At 42.8% G+C, this 22,764-nt stretch overlaps 1 protein-coding gene across 40 annotated transcripts in view; it reads right to left on the bottom strand.

The window, feature by feature from the left end:
* Window positions 1–22,764, bottom strand: part of NELL1 (neural EGFL like 1) — a 1,048,536-nt gene that overhangs the window by 853,279 nt on the left and 172,493 nt on the right. The window contains exon 4 of one of the 40 annotated variants that reach the window (XM_086385558.1): window positions 19,441–19,513. The exons of the other annotated variants lie outside the window; for them this stretch is intronic. Within the exon in view, the coding sequence (XP_086241684.1) occupies window positions 19,441–19,513 (73 nt within the window). The remainder of the gene's footprint in view (window positions 1–19,440; window positions 19,514–22,764) is intronic. 40 annotated transcript variants of the gene reach the window in all.

Raw genomic sequence — 22,764 nt, 5'->3', positions numbered from 1 at the left:
GAGTCTTATTTTCGGGTACATTGTAGTTTATGGAACTTTCTGCCTCCATTTATGCTAACAATGTGAGTATGCATACATTTATTTGTTCTCCTTGTTGACCTTTAAGTATTTTTGGAAAGAATGCGGAGACATTCCAATTTAGGCAACTACCTGGAGCAACCAGACAAGAGGGAAACGTTTCTATATCCTCTCTGTAAGCCTCTCCCACAAGTCAGATTAATAGCACATCTCTGTATTCTTATAGCATCCTTTACTACACTATGTCAGAACCTCCCACACTGTTGTAAGAATCAATTTACCTTTCCAACTCCACCCTGGGATACTTAGAACTTGTAGCTTTTCTTCAGTATACGTAGTTATGACTTTACTCTTAACCACATTAACTGCATTCATAACATGACTGTGCTGCATACTAGCAGCATATCCCTGACCATATAAGTAACTTCACCACTGTGTTCGTTTTCTCATCTGAAAAAAAATGTAGATAATAATAGTACCTACCTTAAAAGGTTCTTGTAAAAATTAACATATTTAGAGTACTTAGAACACTGCTTAGCATACATCAAGTATTTAATACTCCTATTCTTATCATCATGATATCTTTATCCCCAGTAAGCACTATTGGACCTAACACATAAGGCATCTCAATAAATGCTGAGCTGAGGGTACAGATTATCCTGTCTTCTGAATTGCAGTAGCACTTAAAGAACAGTTGATACAGCTCAGCATTGCATTGAATATGATTGTGTATTACAATCAACTAGTGCATCTGTTGTTTTACGTGTCAAATAAGACTATAAGCTTCTTCAAGGACATAATATATATTTAATTCTACATGCCCTGTAGTATTACGCTGGCTCAACTGAAAAGGAGCTTGACTAACGCTTTTTTGAAAGGATTAAATCGTGCTCAACTGTGATTGGTTTGCTTCCTGATAATCCTACCATTAGGTTGAAAATATCTTAAGTCAAAAATATATAGAATACACCTACCCTACCAAGCATCACAACTTAGCCTAGTCTACCTTAAGTGCTTAGAACACTTACATTAGCTGTCAGGCAAAATCATCTAATAGAAACCTGTTTTACATTAAAGTGTTGAACATCTCATGTAATTTACTAAATACTGTACTTTGACGGGGGAGCCTGGTGGGCTGCTGTCTATGAGGTCGCAGAGTCGGACACAACTGAAGCGACTTAGCATAGGAATCCCCCGCCCCTGGGATTCTCCAGGCAAGAACACTGGAGTGGGTTGCCATTTCCTTCTCCAATGCCCAAATGCATATCACTTACACACCACCATAAAGTTAAAAAATTGTAAGTCAAATCATCCTAAGTCAGGGACCAAATACACTTAAAACTAAATGTTCTGAAGATATTTTGAAAAGACCCTGTGTGTAAGAATGTAATATCTGAAGAGAACCCTAAAGCTACTTTCTTATGCCTCACCTTTCCTTCCCACCAATGAGACTTCTGTGCCATCATGTCCAGCCCTAACTCTTTGGAGCTCAGAGAGTTTGACAGTCATTCAATCTATCTGTAAAATGAAGAGGTAATAGATGCCTCCTAGGTTTTATGTGACATTGAAGTAAGATGATCATAAATCATGGGGCCTGCCTTGTAGTAGCTGCTCACAGGGTGGTGGCCCTCAGTCTTCTTCCTCACCTATGCCCTCCACTCCATCCCATCCACTTTACAGGACAGACTCCAAAACACTAGTCAAGAGAAGAGACCCAGCAGCACTCCCTACTAGGCCGAAAGACATCCCTGCTACGCACCTACTGCCAAAAATCTCCAACATATTCTTGTGGCCTTGCACGCCCATCTGCACAAGTGACTCCACCGCTCAACCACTTGGTGGATCAGAGAATAATTGCCATCTGCTTCATTTTTGTTGTTGTTGTTTTCAGTTTGATTCAGCTTTGTACCACTTGCATATTTAAGGTAAAGGGCTTAACAGTGAGTAACATAAGATACAAAGCAACCAATGTATGATATAAGCACTGTCCACAGTGAAGATGCAGGTGTCAGAAAAACTGCTGGCCTTTGGGGGAAGGGGAGGGGGAGGTGCAAATACATAATAAGCAAATAAACATGCAAAGTGATAAATGCCAAGAAGAAAACAGTAATGAGGTGGAGAACAATGTGGTGGGAGAGTTTCTATTACATTCAATAGTTTCACTGATGAGAAATCATTTGACTACATTAAGGAACTATATAGAAATATATTTTTTAAAAATTCAGGCAGAGCAGACAGTAAAGAGGTCCTGAGATAGGCATGTGTGTAAATGTTCCAGTAAAATCAACTTCTCAGGTGTAGCTGGAACAAAAAAGTAGGAAAGAAAGATGGAAGTGATTTCAAGGGAGAAGCAGAAAAGAGGTCACCTTGCTGTGAATTTTAGGTCATGCTATGTCTCAATCATGTAATTTTAATGAGATGGGAAGGAAAGGTATCACTCCCCTCTGCACACCATGAAGCAAAAGTGTTAGTCACCCAGTCATGTCCAACTCTTTGTGGCTCCATGGACTGTAGCCCGCCAGGCTCCTCTGTGCATGGAATTCTCCAGGCAAAAAATACTAGAGTGGGTAGCCATTCCCTTCTCCAGGGGATCTTCCTGACCCAGGGATCAAACCTGGGTCTCCCACTCTGTAGGAAGATTCTTCATCATCTGAGCCATCAGGGGCTAACATAAAAATACTGTGTATCCTTCAAGCCCAGCTCTAGGAACATAATCACAGTCTGAGAAACGCAGAGACCATCAAGTTCAAGCTCTTCATTTTGCATGCTGCCCAGAGAAGGGGAGTCCTTCGTCTGGGTCACATAGCTGTGTACCAGAGTTGGAATCCAAATCTCATCTACTGGCTAGGATTCACTGAATTTTATTTCATAGCATTTTCCTCCTCTCCTTCCACTTTCTGTTATAACTGTTATTAAAAATAATTGTGCACTCACTGTCTACCACCCATAAACCTATATGCATTCTATGTATTAGTTCAATTAAATCCATGATATAGGGCCATTTATTATCTTCTTCCCCAAGAAATTGAGTAACAGGCAAGTTTGGCCTTGGCGTACAAAATGAAACAGGGTAAAAGCTAAAAGAGTTCTGCCCAGAGAATGCAATGGTCATAGCAAACACCCTTTTGCAACAACACAAGAGATGACTTTACACATGGGCATCACCAAATGGTCAATGTTGAAATCAAATAGATTACATTCTTTGTAGCCAAAGATAAAGAAGCTGTATGCAGTCAGCAAAAATAAGATCCTGTGCTCCTCATAGCAAAATTATGGCTTAAACTAAAAGAAATTGGGGAGAATCACTAGGCTAGTCAGGTATGACTTAAATCAAATCCCTTATGAATATACAATGAAGGTGACAAATTGATTCAAGGGATTAGACCTAGTAAATGGAGTACCTGAAGAACTATGAACAGAGGTCCATAATATTGTACAGGAAGCAGCAAACAAAACCATCCCAAAGAAAAAGAAATGCAAGAAAGCAAAGTGGTTGTCTGAGGAGGCTTTACAAATAGCTGAGCTAAGAAGAGAGGCAAAAAGCAAGGGCGAAAGGAAAGGTAAACCCAATTAAAGACAGAGTTCCAGAGAATAGCAAGAAGAGACAAGAAGGCCTCCTTCAATGATCAATGCAAAGAAATGGGAAAACAACAGAAAGGTAAGACTAGAGATCTCTTCAAGAAAATTGGAAATATCAAAGAAATATTTCATCCAAAGGCAGGCACAATAAAGAAATGGTAAAGACCTAAAAGAAGCAGAAGAGATGGAAAGACTACACAGAAGAACTATACAAAAAAGATCTTAATGGCCTGAATAACCACAATGGTGTGATCACTCACTCAGAGCCAGACATCCTGGAGTGTGAAGTCAACTGGGCCTTAGGAAGCACTACTGCCAGTAAAGCTAGTGGAGTGATGGAATTCCAGCAGAGCCACTTCAAACCCTAAAAGATGATGCTCTTAAAGTGCTTCACTCAATACATCAGCAAATTTGGAAAACCCAGCAGTGACCACAAGACTGGAAAAGGCCAGTCCTCATCCCAATTCCCAAGAAGGGCAGTACTAAAGAATGTTCAAACCACCAGCCAATAGCACTCATTTCCAATGCTAGTAAGGTTATGCTCAAAATCCTCCAAGCTAGGAGGATTCAGCATTACATGAACCAAAAACTTTCAGATGTTCAAGTTGGGTTTAGAAAAGGCAGAGGACCCAGAGATCAAATTGCCAACACTTGCTGGATCATAGAGAAAGCAAGGGAATTCCAGAAAAACATCTACTTTTGCTTCATTGACTATGATAAAGCCTTTGACTGTATGGATCACAACAAACTATGGAAAACTCTTAAAGAGATAGGAATACCAGACCATCCTACCTGTCTCCTGAGAAACCTGTATGTGGGTCAAGAAGCAGCAGTTAGAACACTGTATGGAACAACTGACTGATTCAGGATTGAAAAAGAAGTATGACAAGACTGTTTATTGTCACCCTGTTTATTTAACTTATATGCAAAGCACATCATGTGAAATGCCAGGCTGGATGAGTTATAAGCTGGAATCATGATTGATGGGAGAAATAGCAACAACCTCAGATATGCAGATGATACCACTCTAACGGCAGAAAGTGAATTGAAACTAAAGAGCCTCTTGATGAGGATGAAGGAGAACAGTGAAAAAGTCAGCTTAAAAAACTCAACTTTATTTTTTTTAATTTATTTATTTTAGTTGGAGGCTAATTACTTTACAATATTGTAGTGGTTTTTGCCGTACATTGATATGAATCAGCCATGGGTTTACATGAGTTCCCTATCCTGAACCCCCGTCCCACCATCCCTCCCCATCCTATCCCTCTGGGTCATCCCAGTGTACCAGCCCTGAGCTAAACTTTAAAAAAAAAAAAAAAAAAAAAACTATGACCATGGCATCTGGTCCCATCACTTCTTGACACATAAAAGGGGAAAAAGTGGAAGCAGTGATAGATTTCCTCTTCCTGGGCTCTAAAATCACTGAGGACAGTGACTACAGCCATGAAATTAGAAAATTATTGCATCTTGGCAGGAAAGTTATGACAAACCTAAACAGTGTGTTAAAAAGCAAAGACACCACTTTGCTGACATAAGTCCATATAGTCAAGTCTATGGTCTTTCCAATAGTCATGTACAGATATGAGAGCTAGACCATAAAGAAGGCTGAGTGCTGAAGAATTTATGTTTTCAAACTGCAGAGCTGGAGAAGACCCTTGAGAGTCCCTTGGACCGCAAGGAGATCAAACCAGTCAATCCTAAAGGAAATCAACCCTGAATACTCTTCGGAAGGGCTGATGCTGGAAGGCCCAAGCTCCAATACTTTAGCCACCTAATGGGTACAGCTGACTCATTGGAAAAGACCCTGATGCTGCAAAGACTGAGGGCAGGAGGAGAAGAGGGCGTCAGAGGATGAGATGGTTGGGTGGCATCACCAATTCGATGGACATGAACTTGGGCAAACTCTGGGAGATGGTGAGGGACAGAGAAGCCTGGAGTGCTGCAGTCCATGAGGTCGCAAAGAGTCGGACACAACTTGATGACTGAACAATAACAATCAGGGGTAAAGGATATGGCTCAGGGAGAATGAGACAGTAACATTGTAAACAGGTAAATGATCAAGACAATTTCACATAGTGAAAGGCAATAAAAGAGGATGAGATGATTGACATGATTAAGAGTGATCAGCCCGAGGCAGCACCACAGCCCTCTTGAAGTTCAGGTACGCGCCGTCCAAAGCAATTTCCAATATAAATACCACTGCCATTTCTTTTTAGCAGCCAGTGTCAGATTACCCCAGACACAAATAACAGGATTTACTCCTGCAATACTGTGTTCTCTGAATAGTGAAAAACAAAAGCCCAGAGATCGGCCTTTTCATCTCTCTCAGCACCATTTGACAATTTCCTCTTTTCCGACCATGTGATTATATTTTTCCAAAGGCCTTATCAGAGAATCCATTTGAGCAGAGGCTAATGTCACCACTCGATAATGTATCTGTAATTGGAGGGAATCTCATCTGTATTCCACATGAGCTGGACCTGTGGGCCGAGGTGAATGGAAGAGGAGGTCCTGTGGGCTTGGCTTTGAAGGATAATCTGTGGGGTCCCGTCCTCCCGTCAGCTGTGCTTCTCATTAACCATGCAGGAGACACGGGTGGGCATACACAGCCCTCTCAGAGACCTATGCGCTCCATCCTCAAAGCCTTCAGCTTCCCCCGGTTTCCACTTAAAGCTCCTGGCATATCACAGAGACAACAAGAACCGCACCCTTTGTCCCCAGCCCCATGCATGGCACATTACAGTCTACATGACATTTTCACACTGTGTGTTCCTCCTCGGAGAGATAGAAGCAATTATTCTTGTCACCCTGCTTTTATTGATGAGAAACCTAGGACTCAAAAAGGTTAAGAAACTTGTGCAAGGACCCACAGCTAGGAAGCAGTAAAGTCAGAGAGTGACCTGACATTTCCAACTTTGAACCTGTAACAGTAAGGATCCTGGTGGGAAACAGTCACCCTACTGAGATTTGGTCATTTGAAAAGACAGTCAATTAAAGGGGTTATTTGCAGGACAAGCAGGGAGTAGATAAACCACAAGAGATGGTACCAGAGAGAATGTAAATACAGAACGGGATTCAGGAGCTCTTGCCTTTCGAGGCATAAAGGGGCCAGGAACTCAAAAAGGGTCGCTTGATAGGGCCTGTGGCTTTCAGTCAAAAGGGGACCCAGTCCAATGTGACCCCATAGAGAAACAGCTAGGAGAGTAGAAAGCCTCACCTCCCTCCATCCGACTTCCAGCCTATTCTTTCTACTGATGAAATTCAAAAAGAAAGAGATGGCAACAGAGTTCCCAGATGCAGTCCACAGAGGTCAGCCTGCTAGGAGACAGAGTGGAGCAGAGAGGGGAGAGATGTTTCTGGAGAGGCAGATGGAAGATGGCCAGCCCAGACCCCAAGGCTTCTTCCACCATCCCAGGTTATCTCCCCCTTGCGGGGCTACTGGAGCCAACACCAAAGCACAGTCACTTCTGATGCAGGCAACATCTGGGTCAACCCCCAGGATGGCCTATGCTGCAAATATACAGTCACCTTTTTCACATGATACTTTGCAAGGATGAGATTTAGGGCAAGGCTTGGTCACATAATGCATATGTTGAACAGCTCTGTGATATGCTCAAGGTTGTCACAATGCTCTTCTCCACTGAAGGGAATCCAGGTTGCCTCCAGGTGAAGCCTTGAACCCACCTGTAGACGTCGAGTCCATTGCTGCACCACTCTAACTCCAGAGAGTAAGCAACAACCCCCTCCTCCCTCCCAACCCAAGTGGGCCTGGATCCTACTTGTAGTTAAATATAGCAGAAAAGAGAAGATCAAGCTATGGGAAGGAGTCAACATCAAGAAATCAGAAAACCCAAGTATGGAGTGCAGAAAGGGCTGTCCTGCCAGGGAGGATGCTGGCGATTGGCAGTCAGGGGACCCATGACATTCTGAGGTCAGTCAACAGAGAAGAAATCCAAATAAGTTGCCAAACTGATCATATAAAGCCGCAGGCATCAAAAGTCAGGGATAGGCAGGCCAAGAAGATGAGGGATGAGAATGTGAGGTAAGAGTAAGAGGGAAGACAGGCCTGGGAAAAAGCTGCCATAAGGAACCGGCTCAGATGCACCTGCACAGAACTTCATGTGGAAAGGGCAGCTGTGTTTAAAGGGCCCGAGAGGGCAGCAGCAACAGACAGAGGCCAGGTTTCCCAAAGTAAAGATGTAACAGGAGCTACCCAGCCTACAGCTTTCATGGGCTCTGGAGACAGAAGCCAGGCCAGCCTCTCAAATGGACTCATATCCTACCTCCTGTTAGAGCATGGCCTTGAAGATTCCCTGATGGCAGGATCATCCATATATATAAATGATTCCTGGTTAACCAGCTACTCCTATTATCTCCTTGTATCTGTCCTCCTGTTCATATCGGTTCTGCCCAGATGTGGAAAACCATTATCATTATGGAACCAAGTATCGGCAGCATTTATTGAACAATTTGAAGGCAATGGCAACCCACTCCAGTACTCTTGCCTGGAAAATCCCATGGACGGAGGAGCCTGGTAGGCTGCAGTCCATGGGGTGGCTAAGAGTCAGACACGACTGAGCGACTTCACTTTCACTTTTCACTTTCATGCATTGGAGAAGGAAATGGCACCCCACTCCAGTACTCTTGCCTGGAAAATCCCATGGATGGAGGAGCCTGGTAGGCTGCAGTCCATGGGGTGGCTAAGAGTCAGACACGACTGAGCGACTTCACTTTCACTTTTCACTTTCATGCATTGGAGAAGGAAATGGCAACCCACTCCAGTGTTCTTGCCTGGAGAATCCTAGGGATAGGGTCGCACAGGGTCAGACACGACTGAAGCAACTTAGCAGCAGCAGCAGCAACAGCCCTGGTGATAAACTATTGATACATGGCAGCAACACTGCTGACAGCCTATAAAAGAGCCATTTCCCCATCTCTCTCCAAAGTATCTCAGTTTTACTGAGAGAGCAATGGGCCAGCACCATGAAAGGAAGGATGGCTGGTCTAAGACAATCATGGTGACCTCTTTCTCCTTTGTCACTGTCTCAAGACACTTCTCCCTGGCAAGGATGATGGAGTAGGTGGATAAAAAAGGACTGCATTGGCCCCTGATGACATGTCTGAGCACCAGCTCATCTCAGTTACTGCCTCATCTAAAAGTTTTGGTTAAATAAACATTATATATCCTTATATGCATGCTAAGTCACTTTAGTCGTGTCTGACTCTTTGTGAGCCTATGGACTGTAGCCAGCCAGGCTCCTCTGTTCATGGGATTCTCCAGACAAGAATACTGGAGTGGGTTCCCATGCCCTCTTCCAGGGGATCTTCCCAACTCAGGGATTGAACCCATTTTTCTTATGTCTCCTGCATTGGCAGGCTCCTTCTTTACCACTAGCGCCACCTAGGAAGTCCTGTTATTTGCAACCAGGAATGTCTCATCTGATTCTTGTGCGCTGCTGCTGCTGCTGCTAAGTCACTTCAGTCGTGTCCGACCCTGTGCGACCCCATAGATGGCAGGCCACCAGGCTCCCCCGTCCCTGGGATTCTCCAGGCAAGAACACTGGAGTGGGTTGCCATTTCCTTCTCCAATGCATGAAAGTGAAAAAATAACAGGCACACTTAATTCCACTAACCCAGTGAGGGAGGCATTATAGCAACCTTATCATGATTGGGACTTAAGAGTTGTTACTTTCCAAGGATCCCACAGGAGTGACAAAGCCAGAGGTGATACCCAGAGCTAGCCAACTCCAAAAGCTTGTGCTCTTAACCATGAAACGACATTCTCTCATTGTGTTCACCTGATGCCTGAGCCTGGCCAGCACCAGTTCCACTTCAGCCACACAAAACAAGCTTCAGCAACATGCCTATGCTCAGAACATCTAACCCTCATCACACACCCACTTTGATCCTGTAACTCCCATTTCAGCATAGGCTAATTGTCACAGTCTCACCTAGCTACACAGCTGAGACAGGCCACGCTGATCCAAGGGCGGGGGTGCCTGGCTTCCTGCCCTGTTGCTATGTTACTGCTGCGCATGTCAGGCCAGAGGCATAGATAACAGCCCAAAGCATGAGGCTAGAGCATGCAGGCTTGGAGAAGGCAATGGCACCCCACTCCAGTACTCTTGCCTGGAAAATCCCATGCATGGAGGAGCCTGGTGGGCTGCAGTCCATGGGGTCACGAAGAGTCGGACACGACTGAGCAACTTCCCTTTCACTTTTCACTTTCATGCATTGGAGAAGGAAATGGAAACCCACTCCAGTGTTCTTGCCTGGAGAATCCCAGGGACAGGGGGAGCCTGGTGGGCTGCCATCTATGGGGTCGCACAGAGTCGGACACGACTGAAGAGACAGCAGCAGCAGCAGAGCATGCAGGTAAATACCGTTCCTCACACTGCCAAGGGACAGAGCTGCCCAGACTAATCTACAGCACTCATTCTTCTTAAGTATGTTCCTGCTACACACCAGTGGTGCATCAGGCTTTACTCGATTGAATGAAAAAGCAAATTAAAGATAAATACATACAGTGCTGTCTTACTATTGAAAACAACATGTTTGCATATGCAAAGAAAATTTTAGAGAAGAGAAATAAAATGTAATAATGATGACTTCTGTGCAAAGGAGTTAGGGACAGGGTGATTGGTATCACATGGTTTGGAACAGTTTGTATTTTCATTTTTTATAAGTTATCCAGTATTTTGTTACATATTATGTCACTTATATGGGGAAGGCTTTTAATAAATTTATTAGTTATTTCATTATATAAAATGAACCTATACTGCAAGAATTTTCACCCCAAACTCCACAATTATTGCTTGGAATTGTGTTCCCACATTTCTTCTTGTTATACTTTTTGTTTTTAATTTTGTGTAATATGTGAATCATACATAATTTAAGAAAATTAAAGAAAAAATGTATCCATTGAATTTCACAATAAGGCTATACCAAAACAGCCTGGGACTCTCATGGAATCCTGCCCAAAGGGCTTACTGAATGGGCTTGATGGGAGATCCTATTGTGAGCTTCGGCTATAATTTGAAGAAACAGACCCACAGAATTGGATGATGCTGATATGTCCACAGACCAGACAAGGGTACCCAACTGTGTTTTCTCTCCAACAGAGAGGGCACATTCCCCTTAATCCTATCAGTGATCAGTTTATGTTTGTGCCCCATGGGTAAGTTACCTCTACTCTCCCGTGCCTGCCAGAGCTCCTGCAGACATAGGAGACATGTAAGTCCAACTTGCAAGTGGGGCACAGCTCACCCTGTGCTGTGAATCAGACCAGGAAATCACCGGAAGTCTTCTACAGATTAACTGCCTTCCTCCAGAAAAGAATCCACAGAAATTCAAAGCAGAAATGCCAGGGTAACTTTATCTTCATCTTTCCCCAGGCCTGATATTTACAAATCACACTGAAATTTACAACACCTATTATGTGACAGTTCTACGATATACACTGGTGATGCAAGGGTGAGCTCTTGAGGGGGGTCTGCAGCCTGTGAGAAAGACAGATATCAATCAAATGATCAAAAACCACTCTGCAGAGAAACAGTTTATGATGGAATAGTAAGACACAAGAAACTTCTTTCTGTTGTCCTGAAAATTAAGGGTAAGTAGACATGAATTTGATTTTCAAGAAATGGCATATACAGAAATCCTGAGGCTTCAAAGAATATGGTAATTAAAGAACTAAAAGAATGTAGTGTAAGAAGAAATTGAAGAAGGAAACATGGGCTAGACTATGCAAAAAAAAAAATTTTAAGCTATATTAAGGATAGTGACCTTTAGCCTTAAGCTTATAGGAGGCCATTAAATGAGCTTATGTGGGTGCTGGAGTGGGAAGGGAATATGTGATCTGGTTTACAGTGTGAAGTCTTTATGTATTGCCGTAATGTCCGTGAAAGATTGCTGCCTGTGAAAAAGACTCATAATTCAGCATGCTCACCTACTTCCTAGGCCTTGCTCTTATTGGCTCCTGCAGGCTCTAGTACATATCTAATTAGATACCAACAAAAGAAGCAATAACGACAAATGCCCTCCTAAGTGGGGGTCAGCCACCCCCCAACCCTTTATTTCACCACCAGTAGTTTCTAATGAGACCTTGTGATTGCAAAGTCACCTTAAAGAACACAGAGAGTTTATCACCTTGAAATAGCAAATATCGAAATTTATATCGGAACAGTGTAAAACCACCCATGTAACACTGGAGACTAGGGTAATGTTTCTATTTCACATTTGAAGAAATGGCCAAATGGCTCATTTGCGGTCAGTCATGATTTAAGATTAGGTCCTTGGCCATTGCACATCAGTATGGAGACACATGCAAAGCATACAAATCATATAGGGATGATGGGTCATTCAACACCCTAACCCCATATTATCTCTGTGGGATTGAAGTCATGAACCTGTCTATCAATACTAGATTCCGGGAAGGGAGAGTCTTTAAATCTAAAAAGGTGATGTGAAATTATCTATAGAGTCCAAAGACCAACAGTGGTTGGAATTTGTAACAAGGTCAATTTTGGCCCAACAAGGTCCTTGGAGGTACCAGCCTCCACAGTCTGAGAAAGGAATACATGGAATTTGGCCTTTGTTGGTGTCAGTTTATAAGCAGGATAAATTATACTTATTCCATGAGAAGTTAGAAGTGATATCTTGTCACATGGGGGTGTTAAAAAGATGGAGGAAGAGAAGAGGGAACAAAGTGGAGGGGATTGGTGAAGGATAATCTCCTTGAAAAAGAAATAAGGAAAGACCTCTGGACTCTCGTTTCCATTTGTCACTGACTATGAGCTCCTGGACAAGTCACGTCTATCTTCAGTACCTCCAAAGTCTCCATCTATAAGATGCAAGAACATCCACCTCAGAGTGCTTTTACCAAAAAAAAAAAAAAAAAAAAATCAAGGGAATATATAGATCACTTTTAAAAAAAAATTTTTTAAAGGTCCAAAATATTAACCTTCAACTCAACAATGGCTGAGCAAAATGTCTGAGTTTTTCCCAGCATGGTGCTGGGTCTCTGAGGCCAAAATGTCAAAGAATTCAAGAAATTGAAATCATAGATTCCTCAGCTCCCTCCTTGCTTGTGCTTCAAAGACAGCACCAACCTGGAGAACACTGAGCAACTGAATGAGCTGTGCTGGGGACACACCAGGATGAACTATAGCTGTTTACCTCTCCTGGAAATGAAATTCCCTTCTGGGTAATACAGGTACTCTGAGTATCCCAAAGAAGCCCACTGAGAGCTCCAACTCCAAGCCTGTAAGTTCCTATGTGTGAAATTTGATATCAGGAAAGTGATACCCTCATACCGACAGACTAGTGACTAAAGATGCAGGAGGACCTCCCTGAGAAAGAGTTAGAGATGGCATCACACAGACCCTTTATGGAGAAGGGAAATTATTTCCACTCTAATTGCCCAGGAAAACCCTCAGGTGAAGGCCCAGACACATTAACCAGCTGGCTGAGGGTCTCTGTAGCTCTTACTGGAGACACACTCACAAGAAGTTAAGAGAGATGAGCTGAGGGGCAAGAGTTAATTGAATTAAAGGGGTTAGAGCAGGGAAAAACATTCACAAGAACCTTTTCCTTCCAAGCCTCCTCATCCCCACACCCCATCTCCACCATACCCCCTACAAGAAAAGCAGCCGAACAGGTTCAGCTATAAATCTGTTTCCTTGCATCCAGCCACTCTGGCTGCTATTATTTATAACATTAATTTAATTAAAGTTCCCAGAGAGATAGATGAATTTCTTTCCAGTACTATAGAAAATCAGTTCTTTTCAATGACAACATCAGTACCCCTGCTCTAACTAGAAAACTAATGTAGTATTTGGATTTCTTTTTCTTTTTCAATTAAAAAGTCCTCACGGCTCGTGCATTTTTTATTCCCCAGTGTTCCTTTCCAACAAGTGAAGCAGAAAAGGAACAGAGACACCTAATATATAAATGTACATTTTTTAAGAAATTGAGTTCCATCATATATATTATTCTGGTTTGAGTTTTTATTTTCTCTTGCTGCTTTCCTTTTTAAGGGATAACCATACGTATCCATTATCAAGGACAGAGTAGAACTGTAACAATAAAGATGCAAGCTTTGATATTTTCTCCTACCAAAACACATTATATCTCCTGCAGCCTATTTCCCCCCTTCCATTCATCCTGTATAAACCCATGTCCATGCATTAAATCACAACTCAAGATGTGTCTGAAGGCATATAGATGAAATCACTAAATTGGAAACGAAGTCTTATTTTCCCTTCTACTTTAATACATCTTAGGTCCTGTGTATGCAATAATGTACCTTCCTGTTAATCTACTCATGGCCTCAGGTAGCCAACAAGCCACCAGATAAAGAGAAGATTCTATTGTTATTTCTTTTTAGTCCTTTCCATTTGTAATTCTGAAAGCCCAGGAATGTAGATAAATGGGGAAATGCAGGCCACTCTCTCATCATCCACTTCAGTTAATCCTTTCACCTCCTACCTCTCTGCCACTGAGGCCACTGTTGACCAAAGCATATTTAAACCCACCAGGCAACAAGAGAAAAAAGACAAAGATTTTTGAAAAGACAAAATTAGAAATGGGTTTGCTACTGATGGCATTAGAAGATTGGACAGAGTTAAGCTTGGAATCCACCTAACGAGGTTGGAATAAATAAACTGCAGGGTACAAAGTGTGAATACAAGTGTGTGGGTCTCAGCCAGAATGAGACATCCAACACGGTCATGTCCGAGCGCCTTAACAATTAAGCAGTCATTTTCTACTAAGCTGAAAATGAAAGTGTTAGTCACTCAGCCATGTCCAACTCTGTGTGACCCCATGGACTGTAGCCCAACAGGCTCTTCTGTCCATGGAATTCTTCAGGCAAGAATACTAGAGTGGATTGCCATTTCCTTCTCCAGGGAACCTTCCCAACCCAGGGATTGAACCCAGGTCTCCTGCATTCCAGGCAGATTCTTTACCAACTGAGCCACCAGGGAAGACCTTTAACTTTGTAGAATAATCTACAATTTGGAATGTATTACATTGGCTACCTAGACCTTTAGATTCATTATCTCCCATTATTTAAGTGCCTATGGTTTGGCAGCAACAAAGCCTTTTTTCCCTTCAGTATTCAGAGGATGTGTTTTGTTTTTTGGTTTTTGTTTTGTTCTGTTTTTAACAGTACAACTATCCATCATCCTCTGGCTACACTACACTGCTTTATCTTGTAGGTTACCAAGCTACCAGGCCTTCACAGCCAGGATAGCCTATATACCCCCAAAAAGGCTGTCCACTGTCACATGTCTGGATCAGAAGATGTCTGAAAGAAATAAAGAGCACAAGGTGGAGAGAATAAGATGTCAACATTCCTTCAGTTCAGTCGCTCAGTTGTGTCCGACTCTTTGCGACCCCATGAATCACAGCACGCCAGGCCTCCCTGTCCATCACCATCTCCCGGAGTTCACTCAGACTCATGTCCATAGAGTCAGTGATGCCCATCCAGCCATCTCATCCTCTGTCGTCCCCTTCTCCTCCTGCTCCCAATCCCTCCCAGCATCAGAGTCTTTTCCAGTGAGTCAGCTCTTCGCATGAGGTGACCAAAGTACTGGAGTTTCAGCTTTAGCATCATTCCTTCCAAAGAAATCCCAGGGCTGATCTCCTTCAGGATGAACTGGTTGGATCTCCATATCCAAAACTGCATATTCAGCATCTACTCTAGCAAGAAGGAAGGCAAGCGAAGGTGGAGGGGGGGGTTGGAAAAAAAATACTGGGTATCTAGGGTAAGTAGCCTTTCTTCACCAGCAGCATGCCGCACTGTCAACACACAAATCAACTGAGATGACTGCAAGCTGCCTGCTGATCTACCGCAGAAGCAGCCCTGTGAAGATGGCAAGCTCAGTTGCTCTCCAGGGTCCTGAAGGCAAAAAAAAAAAAAAATGCATACTCTAAGTATTGTAATGAGATATGCCTGGAAGAGTAGAGGTGGAAGGAGATTCAGAAATCTAGTCCTAGCCCCTCATTTTATTTCTAGGAGCTAAGACCCAGGGACAGTAAATGAATTTCCCAGGGTCATACAAATTTAACACTTTCTGGTAGCTCTAGTTTTTAGTTTAGAATGCGTTTGTGATAAAAAGCCAGATTTTCAAAGTAGAGATACAAGTAGTATCTATTATGTTTGGGAAAGCCAGGAAATTATAAGACAGTGGTTTCCTCATTCCGTAAAACTGCACCTGTACATCTCCTCCTAAAAGCTGTGATCATTTTGGCTCATGGTTTGAGAATGGGGGAAGTAAATCTTTGAATCTCCTCTCTCACAGAAGTAAAAAGGAAAGGGGCCATGCCACATTCTCAAAGCCCTGCCAGGATCAAGGAAACATCGTATCACATTGGAGGGGATGTTCTCCTTCCCATTCAGCCTCAATTATATATTTTTTAAGAGACTCTGCAGTTACTTACTTTTACAGGGACTCTGTTGGCATAAAAATCATTTATGATTGTGTTGTACTACCAACCATGGAAATAAAAGACAAACTATTGGAGAACCATGCCTAGGATTTGGCAGTTAGAATAATTTCAGGTACCTGATGGACCTCAAACCCTACACTGCAACATGGATTCACATTATGCACCAGGTCCTCCTCCATGAGACATGGATCTTCACCCAAAAAATCTTCACTTTTTGTATAAGTGAAGATTTAATTAAATTGCTTTCATTTCCAGTATGACACTGAAACATCTTTGCTACATGATGACATATGTTTATAGTACTTCATGATGTTGTGTGTTCATAGAGTAGCTTGAAATTTTCTGAGGATTTTGCACACACTCTCTTGCTATATTCCTATAACCAGTATATGGTAGAAGAGTTACTATTACTCCCATTTTACAGATATAAGCACAGATTCTGACAGAGAGGAAGGATTGGAGATGAGAGGACAGGAGGAATCTTCAAAGAGTCTAAGACACAGATTTCCTGATTTCATACTCATTGCACATTAAGTCACATTTTATAAGTGGCAAAAGCAAGACAGAGGTCCAGCAAGGTTTAGGGTAAACCAGATAACATGTGCCTGGTCACATAAGAACAGCTCTTCTTTCCCTGTCATCCCCTCTGTTATATTTCCTTCTCTGTCTCTTCCTGAAGGCTGTCTCTCACTGCAAACTTGATCCACTCACTAATACACAGTCTTTTATCACTGGCACTCTGACTGGCTTTGTCATGCTCACAAGATGAACCTCATTCCAAATCGGATTCTCATGTAACTTACACAGAATCAAATCACAGTGGCAAAACTGTAAAGCTGCAGAGAGTGTCATGCATTTTTACCTGGGATGGTAAGAAACTGAGAAGCTACTCCATGTCACCAGGAGCTCTTCCTTCTGTGGTCTCCCAGACCTGACGGTCTCTACTAGGAAACCAGAATCCATCAGGTACTGCCTTACAACATTCCTTGTACTGTTGCCTTTTCAGTTCAGTTCAGTCACTCAGTCGTGTCTGACTCTTTGCAACACATGAACTGCAGCAAGCCAGGCCTCCCTGTCCAACACCAACTCCTGGAGTTTACCCAAACTCATGTCCATTGAGTCGGTGATGCCATCCAGCCATCTCATCCTCTGTCGTCCCCTTCTCCTCCTGCCCTCAATCTCTCCCAGCATCAGGGTCTTTTCAAATGAGTCAGCTCTTTGCATCACTGTTGCCTTTTACTGTTAATTTAATTACATATGGGTTATATCCTATATTCTTTCCTTGCTTATCACTTCTCTTGGGATAGAAGATTGGGTGCTGCTAGGTTAGCTGGACATCAGGCATATACTACATTCTCAGTTTTAATTTTGATGAGTTGTGTGCATGTGTTCCTGTTCATGAAGTAAATAATACATCAGTGTAGGAATCAGGAGATTGAGAATCTTGGCCTACCTCTTTTGGAAGTGGTGGTCTTTGATAGTCATCTCTTAATTTCTCCTTTACTCTAGTGCAAATGTTTGTCGAAAAGTCATTGCAGTACATTATACATGGCTTAACTACGTTAAGGAATGTTCGGCTTAACAACTTGCTTGTAAATACTTTAGGAGCTCTCTGGAAAGAAGATGCCATATCACCATATTTCATTATGAAAAACCTAGAGATATAAAGAAATGCTCATATCGTGAAGTTATTCTGAAATATTTGACAGAAACTTTGAATTACTGACTTGTTCAGTGATTTACAGTAAGTTTATTTTTCTGGGTCTGCAAGTTCTTCAAAATCAGTTGTATGGAAAAGCTGAATGTGCTCTGCAGTGAATCAATACCAAGCTTTAGAGGTAAAATCTAAATATGTTTGCTGTTTAGACTACAATCACTGAGTTAACTCTGTCAGAGTGACGACCAGGCTGCAGGTGTGTGTATTTATGTGCAGGCACTATGCCCACTTGCACAAGCTTGAACAAATGAGGTGCGAGTTCAGAGTTCCATTTCAATGGGACTGGGTAAGAGAGAAATTGTTCCAGTGGTGAAGCAAGAGGAGGCGGGATTGGAGTGAGGAGACCTGTGTATTGCAGAAAGTTCCTGCTGAAGCCTGGATGCATGTACCATTTGAATGGAAAACACTTTTGAGTCCATTCCTCCACTGTCATTTCAAGACCAAGATGCTGGGAGTGACTATTTTCAGTTTTCTCTCCATGAGAGTCCACAATTCTTCTAATATCCAAGGATTTGGGCCAGTCACTGTGGGGGTCCCTGGTGGCTTCAGAATTCAAAAGGACTGAATGAATAAGCCAAGGACTTCCTGATGGCAAGAACTCCTATTTCTTCGTATCCCCACAGCCCGGCAGAGAGTGTGCCCAGTACTTTAATTGGATAGATTGACTGAAAATTACAAGTTACCAAATAAAGAGAAGGAAAGAAAATCCCTTTTGTGGTAAAAGAACCCTTATGCACTGGATCCCAGATGTCAGAGGATTGTGGGCTTTGAGTGACTGGAACAGGCTGCAGGGTGAACTGAGAATGAAGTAGGGTAGTCGGAGGAATGTGAGTTCAGGCCTCCTTCTCAGCTTTGTTGGCAACTCTTAATACAAAGGAAGCAAAAGAAAAACCTAAGGCAATGGAGATAATCAGGCTGGCCACCCAACTGAGTGGTTCCTTTAATGTTTCTAGCTTGAGGTAATCTGCTACCCACACTTTGGGAGTTTCTAAGTAGGCCCAGCTGAACAGCTGAAGCAGGAAGAAAAGTGTGTCTCAGTAACAGGCAGAAAGTGTTAGATTACCAACTGAAATAGCAGTCACTTTTCTTGTGACAATTTGTGTAATTAGGTCTGAAAAGGTTCTGTTTCTCAATTCTAAGAAAAGGAGAAATTTCTGCCACTTTCCAGTTCCTCAGAACAATGGAACTGCCTGGAAATCTCTCTCTGATTTCAAGTATTTTTAGGATTCCTGACATTTTTGTAGCTTCTCTCTCCTGGGAAGACTTCCTGGCATGGTTATGACTTTATCTTGGAAAGGACATGAATTTCAGAGGCGGGGAGCAGAGGTAGCCAGGCAAAGGTTAGGGAGTTATGTCCTGGTTCAGAGTTTTAGCTCCATGGTTATGTGATTGGAACTGAGTTCCTTACCATCTTGGAGCCTTTCTAGTTCCAAATCCGTAAAAGCGGTCTAATGAAGTTGCCTCCACACCATATGGCTGCCCCAAGGACTGTTACACCTATCACACCTAGCACGTTACCTGGCCTACGGTACATGCCCAGTAGACAGAAGTCCCTTTCCTTGTGCCAAACCAATGGGTTGTGTAAGATTCCACATCTTGCCCCCCAACCCCAAAGATCAGCAATGTAAGACGCATGACAGGAAAATGCTAGAAGTACAGAACAAACTGCTCACACTGAGTCTGGCTCTTCTCTTCCATCAAGTTCTAAGTCCAGTGCCAACAGTCCCTCATGTTGAGCTGAAGAGCCTGGTGGTTAGAGCAGACACACAGACGTCAGACTCAGGTCCAAACTCTAGAGCTGCCTCTTAGCAGCAGAGGGTTACAAAAATAGAATGTAACCTCAGTTCCATCACTTTTAGATGAGAAAAAGAGCCAGAGTGATAAATTAATATATGTAAAGTACTAGCACGGTCACTAGCATAGTCAACACCCTAAAATGTTATCCATTGCATCACCATTTATCTTCTAGCCAGCACAGCTCTAGCAGGTGACAGGTTGAGAAAAATAAGGAAGCATAACTTTAAGGGCAAAAGGAATCAAAAAGGAAGAATCTCACACTGGTATGAAATGCATAGCTTAGAGAATAAAAAATCAGCCTTTCTGAAATTCACCCTCTGCAAGGGTGGCCTAGATAAAACGTAGTAGACCAGCATCTTGATAAATAGCCCAGAGGTTCTGCCATTTTAAAAAATCAGCCAGTGCTGGCTAGGAAGAAACTTTTGAAGAAGAAAAGTTTTTTCCACATACTAGACACTATCCTCACCTTAAACCTTTCCTCCTCCTCACTGGGGCTGTGCTTTTCAGGTACTTGGACTTCCAGGGTCCCTCACTTATTTATTGCAGCCCAGGCTATTCTCCAGTTTCTGCTCCCTCTTTTTTTTTTTTCTCAAGGGAAAGCACAAATGCAGTTCCCCACTACCACAAATTATGCAGTCAAGTTTCCCACATTTGGGGAAACCGCAAGTACTCCCTCTATTTAAACCAGTGGTTTTCAAATGCCAGCCCATGCACCAAGGCTAACCTGCTTGTGTAAGAACTACCCAGAGAGTTTATGAAGAATATAGTTCCACACTCAGGGAATCTGATTCACCTGGTCAGAGATGGCCCCTGGTTATCCATAATTCTTAAGTATAGTCAGGTTTTATAATTGTTTCTAGACTTTTCCTACACCAAAATCAAAATTGACCTATCCCCTGGCCCAGTCATTCCCAGCTTCTCTTTCCCTAACCTATCTAAAAACCTCATTTGTCCTGGGTCCATGAATCATTAATTGGCACCAACTTTATGTTTTCCCTCCAAGATCTTAAATAAAGGAAAATAAGTTATGCTATGAATGAAAGTATAAAAAACAAACCACCAGAGAAGGGGACTAGTATTTAGAACCTCCTCAAATCAATTCTGTATAAATGCGGCTGACCCTAAAGCATACTGCGGGTTCCAGCTCTCCTGTTCTCTCCCTACTCTCATGGCAGAGAGGCCAGAATACATGACAAATCAAAGTCTGGAGACACTGGGTGACCACAGATGTGCAGAATAAATAATAATAACCGTAACAACCACCACCACCACCAGGTACTGGGTGCCAAAGGCCAAGCACCACCCAAAGCACTTTATGCAAATTGTCTTACTTAACTTTCCCATCTGTGAATATGTGTAACAGTACATATAGTACTAGCAGTCCCAGTTTACAAATTACATTGAGATGCAAAGGAATTAATATGTCCAAATTCACACAGCTAACACGTGTCTGAGGATGGCAGAGGAGACAATTTCATAGGGACCAGAGCATTTGTAAAGGCAGGGAACCTTCAATTAGCACAAACTACCCACCCTGTCTTTCCTCTTCTCTAGAGAGAAGACTATTGGGAAATAAAAGATAAAACTTACACAAAGAGGAAGCAAATAATTGCAGAGCAAGAAAACAGCAGTGTCTCTAGGATGTTTCGGTTGGGAAGTACTGAACTAGGGCTTCAACGTTTCTTTCTTACCTGTGGTATAAAAGGATGCACAGGACCCTTCTTGTCTCCCATTTGAGCAACATATGGGTGGTGGGTAGGGTGAAACAGAAATGCTACCTGACACACCACCTTAGTTCTAGAGAATTGAAAGAGCCAGTGAGTTCCTGAAGGTAGAAATGGAACGAATGACTTTAGCTGGCTTCATCCAAGCTGCCCAGCCCAAGGTAAAAAGGAGCTACCTGTTTCTATGGAAATGTCATCCAGGCACACATTACATCTAGTTGAAGCCACAATTCTCCAGAAAATCCAGAAAGCACTTTAAATAGATAGATCAAGCTAGACCAATACTCACTTCAAGATGGTGGAACTTCCCTTAAACCTGACACTAGCTTCTGTTCTCGGCCTTTCCAGGTCCTCTCCTAAGAGAGACTGCAGAGCCAGAGTAGCAAGCACACTGAAGTATCCCGTCATCAGAAATGCAGTCTGGAGGTGCTTTCTATTGGGTGCCAGAATGGAGGCTGTACTCAACATGCCTGTACTTTTTCCAGGGCCTAAAAGAACAAGTCCTGTGGCCAAACAATCATTTAACTTTGGCAGTAATATTAATGAAGACCAACCATTCATGGCTACTTTGCATCACAAAAGATTCTCTATAAAAGGACTCAGATCACTATTCATAGACTTTCAGTGGGTTCTGGAGAAAGGAAAACATCCCCCTTCACCACCGTCATCCAGCTGTCCAGCCACATGTGAACTAATAGAGATCAATAGTGTCCTTTCTTCAGCTGGCTGTAAACTTCCCCCTAGGGACAGACATGGAGGAGGATATCTCCTTCCCACCCCAACCCACAGCATCCTATGAAACTCTCCCTTCCCCTTCTTGCCCCTTTCACCCCCATCTTCAAAGTAGTCCTGCCACTCTCTGATAAACTGGAAGGCTCATCCCTCTGCATAGGATAAACGGCATCAATTCCGAAAGATTCCAAGAACAGCCCCTTTAAGAACAGCCCCTTATCATTTGGAAAAAATATTTAAGCAAAGCTGTGCTTGATGAAGTGAAATAGAATTAGCCACTCCAGTAGCTCCGGCTTCTCAGATTCATTTGAAGGTAGACCAGCTCATTCGCTTCCAAGTGGAACGGACTCAACAACAATACATCACAGTTAACCGTAATCACAGCTCCACGGAAATCCAGCCGGTGCCTAAAGGACACTGAGGTGTACTTAATGGTCCCGCATCTATAATCAACCTTTCATACATTTCTTCCTAATCGCTGCATATGGTTTCATTTTAATGAACTGTTTTCTTAGCATATTACAGTTGGTCATCCTGGGACACCTCAGTACTCTTGCCTGGAAAATCCCATGCATGGAAGAGCCTGGTGGGCTGCAGTCCATGGGGTCGCTAAGAGTCAGACACGACTGAGCGACTTCACTTTCACTTTTCACTTTCATGCATTGGAGAAGGAAATGGCAACCCACTCCAGTGTTCTTGCCTGGAGAATCCCAGGGGTGGGGGAGCCTGGTGGGCTGCCGTCTA

The sequence above is a fragment of the Bos grunniens genome, chromosome 29 (assembly GCF_055505025.1).
Source record: "Bos grunniens cultivar Pamir isolate PY7600 chromosome 29, Bosgru_T2T1.0, whole genome shotgun sequence".
Taxonomy (NCBI): Eukaryota; Metazoa; Chordata; class Mammalia; order Artiodactyla; family Bovidae; genus Bos; species Bos grunniens.
The sequence above is the reverse complement of the archived record's forward strand: the minus strand, read 5'-3'. Positions and strand labels throughout refer to the sequence as shown.